Below are 6356 nucleotides of genomic sequence, written 5' to 3'. Positions count from 1 at the left end.
TCTCATCATAGCTTTAACTCTGGAGCTGCTACTGGTATGTCCAAAATGGTGTATGGATGAGTATACGCAGAGTGCTCTGTACACAGTTAATTTTGCTGCCCAGTATCAGATATATTGGACACATTTTTCAGATGGGCTGACCACCAAAACTCCAATCAAAGTCAATGGGAATGACATTAATGACCATCATAAAAAAAGACCTGACTACATTGGTGGGTCTATGGCATTGTGGTGGATGCATAGAGTGCATAGCACACTATGCAGTCTAACTGCCCCTCCTTCTCGGAGGTAGCATAAATGTCAGTGTGCAGCACCAATAGGTATCTGGATTTAGAACTCATGTCATGCCCTTGAATTGCCTTGTGCACAGCAGGTGGTGGCTGTGCTGCAAACCCCACTAATTGACCATGCTTTGTGTTTCCACAGCCTCTGAGCGTTCTGTCTGCCCCTCTCTGGATGAGGCACCGCCATTCTCTGTACCCTTCAAGCCATATGCATGGGGCAGCCTGGGTGGCTCTGAGCTGAGGCATTTGGTGCAGAGCTACAGGCCCTGCCCAACCCTGGAGCGTACCTCAGCCCTGGGCCTCTTCTGTGAGCGGAGCTCAGAGACTGCCCTCTACAATGCAGAGCGTGGCTCAGCCCTGGGACTCTACGGTGACTTCGGTTCCCCTGGGTCAGGACTTTTTGAGCGATCCGCAGCAGCAGCACCAGGCCTCTATGCAGAGGCCCAGCCTGGGCTGCAGCAGGAGAAGGGCCCAGGTGGAATCAAGGTGGAGGCAGAGCTTCTATGTCGCCCCTTACTCATCACCACCGGCTCCTACAAGTGCGTCAAGTGCAGCAAGGTAGGAATCTGTCCCCACAGTTCTGGTCCTGATTGATCCCTGGTTCTTTTCTTGCATTCTGGCTTGCCTGACCCCTGCATGCACTCTCCCCTCAGGTCTTTTCTACACCTCATGGCCTGGAGGTGCATGTGCGTCGTTCACACAGTGGAACAAGACCCTTTGCCTGTGACATGTGTGGCAAGACCTTTGGCCATGCAGTCAGCCTGGAGCAGCACAAGGCTGTGCACTCGCAGGTAAGCACCACAGAGATAAGGGGAGGGTGAGGAGTCCAGAATCAGGGCAGGCAGTGGGCAAAGGGTGCAGTGCCAGGGAAGCAGCTAAGGCAATTGTGTGGCATCAGATGGCCAGTTGAAGCAAAGAGTGTGGGAGCTGCAGGCACTTGGGCTGGGGAGGAAGGTGCTTGGAGTGAGGAGAACATCACAAAAGGCACCAAGGCGGTGTGGGAGAGGAAGAGCACATGGGAGTCACATGCTATAGCTACAGAAGAATTAAAGTAACAGAATATAGAATACACATTCTCCAGGGTCTGTGTTTGTCTGTAATGATATAGGGACACCCTATGCTGCTTCATAAACAGCACAAATTAATAAAACAACTGTTCCTGTCAGGAGTTACACTCTCACACACAAAGTCAGGACGTTATGGCAGGATGGTAGACTCCTGAAGCAGTTAAAGAAACATGCTGGGAGTAGCTTCTAGTCAGCACTGCCACAAATCGTGCAAACTTTCCCTAGTTTGTAGCATGAGACAGCATCTGAACACCTAATTGTGTGCAGAGAGCAGACTTCACCCGTCGCAACATGATCTGAGTCACACACAAAGAAAATGTGGTAGTTAAGTTTGGTAGGAAGATTTGTAACTTTTTCCACCTGATGATATTGTGCCATATTTCCTTTTCACCCACCCAATTGGCATGGCAAATCTTCCCTCCTTACCTTAGCTTCAGGAGGATAGATCTGCAGTGAAACATGTTTGCTAGCTCTTATTTACAAGGGAATGAGTAAAATGGCAGGGCAGGTAATGAAGGGAAATATTTTATCAGCAATTAAACAGTGGAGGAAAGAGCAATGCAGCATACTGAAAACTCAAGGGGAGAGAATTTAGGACAGAGCAAAGAAAGTCAAGTACAGATTTAAAATAAGGAAACATGTCTGAAAAGCACAGCAGGGCCTTGGAGGAGGAATCCATTTACTGGGAAAAAGAGAAAGAGGAGATGATGCGAGACAGCTTGAAAGGAAGAGAAGTTTTTGTGACGGGTGTCTAGAATTGGAGTAGAAGACAGGAGAGTGTGATAGAGTGTCTGAGGCTGGAGGGGTGGGGGTGAAGCAGCAGTGTTTCTGATATGTTTTATTTGGCTTTATAGTAACATTGATAAATCAAGCAGACTCCTATCTTAAAGCGCTTAGCACCTTTGGACTGAATTATGATGAAAAGTAATAACAATAGCAGCTTGATCAAGCAAAAATCAAACCACAACAAAAATTCCTATAAATGCCTCATTCTCCCACAAGGTATCAGATGGGGCACCATGCTGTGCTTATTTCTGGCTGCTTTCATTGACTAAGTGCTCCTTAGAGCTGTCCAGCAGCTGTTTGTGGCTCAGTGAAATCCCCCTGCTCCTACCTTGGATCCTCCTGCTGGAGCATGCACACACACTCTGCACACTCCCATTCACCAAAGTGGCTGTGCCCACACAAGCCCCTGTGGCTGTTTGATGAAGTTGCTACTTGTGAATAGTGCATAGAGCTGGGAAGAAGGTGAATTTCCTGGACTTTGAATTAGACATCTCATGGGTAGTCTTTGTCATGTTAGTGTCTCTGCTGGCATGTAGGGTATATGTAGGGAAGGAGAATGTGGTTCTTAGGGGAGGGAAGTATGTGTTAATGCCCTGGCTGGCTGACTGTGCTGCAAGTGCAGTTTATGGAATGACAAAATGTGCATGTGGGGTGTGTTCTATCTGCAGGAACGCAGCTTTGATTGTAAGATCTGTGGCAAGAGCTTTAAGAGATCTTCCACCTTGTCTACCCATCTGCTCATCCATTCAGACACGCGCCCCTATCCCTGTCAGTACTGTGGGAAGCGGTTTCACCAGAAATCTGACATGAAGAAACACACCTTCATTCACACAGGTCAGTCTCCCAGCAGCCGGGGCTTATCCCCCATTTACTAGAATAGATTTCAGGAGAGTTCCCTTCTCCCATCAATCCATTTCTAATGCATTAATCTTATTCTGCATGGCCTTTGCTTCACACGAGTGTCTTGCACTGTAAGAACCCAAGTAGGGTGGTAGTGAAAAGAAGGGAGATTAGACCCTGGTTTCTTGAACAGCATCTGTTAAATAACTGAAATCGGAATAAATCCAATCAGTGTTCCTTTCATAGGATCCACCCTGTGTTTATCCAGAAGGGCTTTTCTATAGGATGACTTGTAGACCATTGTATTTATATTGGCCTTGATTTAGAGCTGAGGCCCCTGTAAATAACAGGTGAATCTGCAGTATCTCTATCCACAGGCTGCCACTTTACAATAGCAGAAACAATAGCCTCCTCCTCCAGATCAAACACTAAACTCAAGGGCTGTGGGCCCAACTCAGTCTAAATATTTGCTCAGAGATTGCCTGTCTATTGGGCTTCCACCCGGATTTTCCAATCAAATGGCTGCAGTTGGGCATATAATGGAAGGAGAGGTGCAGCATTCTCAGGTTTCATTGTCAGTGATAATGAATATGGAAACTAATAAGCTGCAGGTGAATTACCGTAGGAAGGCATATTTAAAAATAATTTAGTCTAAAGGGACAGCAGGTCTTCTCAGAGGCCTTTAAAAATGAAATGCCCTTTTCTCACTGCAAGGAGCACTGCCATAAGTGATGGAAAATAACATTACTCAGGACATATTTCTATATATTGGTGCTGTCTGTCTAGAAAAGTATTTGATTTTCTTAGAGGTTACTAGCTGTTGTAAAAATAGCTTATTTATAAATCTATTCTACTGTTGGTTGCTAATTTAAGATGAATCATTTAAATCATAAAGGGAAAATGTCTTTTTCCTATTAGTTTTTTCAAATTGGACTCTATTGTGCAAATCTTTGGCCAGATTCCATCTCTCCCAACAACACAGTTGGTCAAATAAAAACAACCAAAAAAAAAAACCTTGCCAAATTCCAGGTCAGCCAATGCAGATAGTCCAGGATCCATGGGTATAACTAAGTTTAGAATCTGACCCTGGAGTTTTAATTTAGTGCCCTAAAACCAGGTCCTTTACTGAATTCAGATTTCCTTAAATATAAACTACACTACATGTGCGCTATGGATGCTGAACAACATCCCTGCCCGTATTTGTATTCCTTTCTCCTCACAGAGGCTGATTTTGAAAGGTGCTAGGCATTCACAGCTTCAGCTGAAATTAATGGGAGTTGTGGATGTGCATAGCTGTTCTGAGGTTTGGGTTTCATCATAGAAGTTATTTGGTAACATGCAAAATTAAAAGAGGCTGAAATCCTGTCCCTCTTGAAGTCAACAGGAGTTTTTTTCAATGTTTTCAGTAGAGCCAGTATTTCATTCATTGTACTTTCTTGGTAAGCAGGACTATTCTCTGTGGTCTTTTAGAAAGGGCAGTATTGCAGATCATAAACTTTAAAGTGTGAAGTGCATTTTCTGTGGCAAGTTTCTCTTTGATCTCCTTGTGCAGTGTGCTGGCTCTCTAACATAGGGACCGCTCTGTCTTTACCTGCTTCGCCCTATAGGTGAGAAACCCCACAAGTGCCAGGTGTGTGGCAAAGCATTCAGTCAAAGCTCCAACCTCATCACCCACAGTCGTAAGCATACCGGCTTCAAGCCCTTTGGCTGTGATCTGTGTGGCAAAGGCTTCCAGAGGAAGGTGGATTTAAGGAGACATCGGGAGACACAACATGGTCTGAAATGAGACCTGCCTACAGTCTCGCAAACACCTACAACACTATGTGAACAGGCTTCCTCAGCTTTCCTGGTGGCCCTGAGCCCTGCCCTTCGCACAGATCCTGGCATTACCTTTCTGGGTAGGAGCTCAGAGACAAAAGGAGAGGACAGGACAGCAGCTTTGAAGTTCAACTGGAAGGACTTGGCTGGGGTTTCTTTCTCTTTCTCTCTCTTCTCTCCCTTGCTTTTTTTTTTTTTTTAAACACTGGAAAACAAACATTTCCACCAGAAGCCTGAAACTCCAAATGTAGATAAGCTACAAAACAGCTGTGAGCTGGAAGGTTCTTTGCCCATGGCAAAGATGAAATCCCTCAACTGTTTTTTTTTTAAATAACTTGCAGGGAAATATGGGTAAGAGTTTACATGATAAATACACTGAAAAATCTGGTAAATATTATAAGGACTGCTTGTTCAGGTCAACTTAACTGTTCAATAGCTTTTTTGGTCATTTCGTAACTGGACAGCCAGTAGAGGAGGAGTGGGGTTGGACAGTGCAATCTGACATCTTGCTACTTTCAGAGCCAAAGTCTCAGCTTGGGCTAGATTCTGCTCTCACATAATAATGGCATAAATCAGGAGTTACACTGCTGGAAAACTAAGGTGAAAAGAGTCAGGCCCCTTCTGCTTTTCTAAACTGTCTATCTGTTATCCACGGAAGAGCTGACTGTATGACTTTGCTTATGTATGTGTGTGTGGATTGGGAGTTAACTTCTCTCTACGTCCACTAGTGAAGGACTTAACAGAAAAAGCCAAAGCCTTATTAACTGGAGCTCCTAAGAATACCTGTTTGTCCCTGATTGAGAAGGGCAAGACCAAAGGGCCAGACACAAGCTTTCTGTCCAGAATGACCATCATCTTCACCACTCTGGGTTTGATTATAAATAACTGGGAAGTAGCTAACTAGTTACTGATAGATTTGTTTGTATATTTGGGCTTTTGTATTTTTTAATGGTATTATACCTGAGGTGGATAGGAATCAGAAAAGTATAAATAATTGATTTTGCCTTAAATGATCCTATGCATACCTCAGTGAAAAAAAAACACGTTATTGTTTTTACTTTGTTGGAAGGATCGTAAATGTCTTTATTTAGGTTTTTTGGAGTGTCTTATGTTTATTGATATATATTTATTGGAATAATGTTTTAAATTAATAAAGTATTGAAAATGTTCTTGCATGATTTTTATTGAAGTTCATAACTTTAACCAAATTAGGAAACTCACCTTATTATAATGCAGCATATATTTATATATATTGCCACAGGTGGGTTTGGCACTTTACCCAGAGAATAAAAAGCTAGGCTAGAATTTGCAAGAGTGTAAATCTCCTAAAATTTTGGTATCCTGAAATGGAACAATTCAGTGCACCTGTGTGTGCAATGCTGCTGGAGCCCACTGGAGGCAGATGTAGTATAGACAGTTATTGTAGTGCTGTGCCCATGCCAGCAGGTTTTGCCTCTTGCCAGAACTTCCTAGTGTATGCACAGTGCTGCACTATAGTGGCTGCAATCTTGGTTTGGAAGGTAGCACATACAGAAGGGAAACAGTCATCTCTCTGTCACTG

The 6356-nt window shown here is 43.9% G+C and overlaps 1 protein-coding gene across 1 annotated transcript; it reads left to right on the top strand.

Moving 5' to 3' along the window:
• The first annotated feature begins 237 nt into the window (after nucleotides 1-237).
• Nucleotides 238-5888, top strand: GFI1 (growth factor independent 1 transcriptional repressor). Its single transcript, XM_006021858.3, has 4 exons — nucleotides 238-842; nucleotides 938-1075; nucleotides 2806-2971; nucleotides 4585-5888. Exons 1-4 carry the CDS (start codon nucleotides 408-410, stop codon nucleotides 4761-4763), a joined length of 918 nt encoding a protein of 305 aa, XP_006021920.1. The 5' UTR covers nucleotides 238-407; the 3' UTR covers nucleotides 4764-5888.
• Nucleotides 5889-6356: the final 468 nt, after the last annotated feature.

The sequence above is a fragment of the Alligator sinensis genome, unplaced genomic scaffold (genome assembly GCF_000455745.1).
Source record: "Alligator sinensis unplaced genomic scaffold, ASM45574v1 scaffold199_1, whole genome shotgun sequence".
Classification (NCBI taxonomy): domain Eukaryota; kingdom Metazoa; phylum Chordata; order Crocodylia; family Alligatoridae; genus Alligator; species Alligator sinensis.
The sequence above is the reverse complement of the archived record's forward strand: the minus strand, read 5'-3'. Positions and strand labels throughout refer to the sequence as shown.

Excerpts from the sequence above, each read along its gene's own strand:
- GFI1 (XM_006021858.3), top strand. The coding sequence starts at position 408 with ATGCTTTGTGTTTCCACAGCCTCTGAGCGTTCTGTCTGCCCCTCTCTG. Across the intron at positions 843-937 it reads AGTGCGTCAAGTGCAGCAAG|GTCTTTTCTACACCTCATGG; the intron begins GTAGGAATCTGT and ends CTCTCCCCTCAG. Across the intron at positions 1,076-2,805 it reads ACAAGGCTGTGCACTCGCAG|GAACGCAGCTTTGATTGTAA; the intron begins GTAAGCACCACA and ends TTCTATCTGCAG.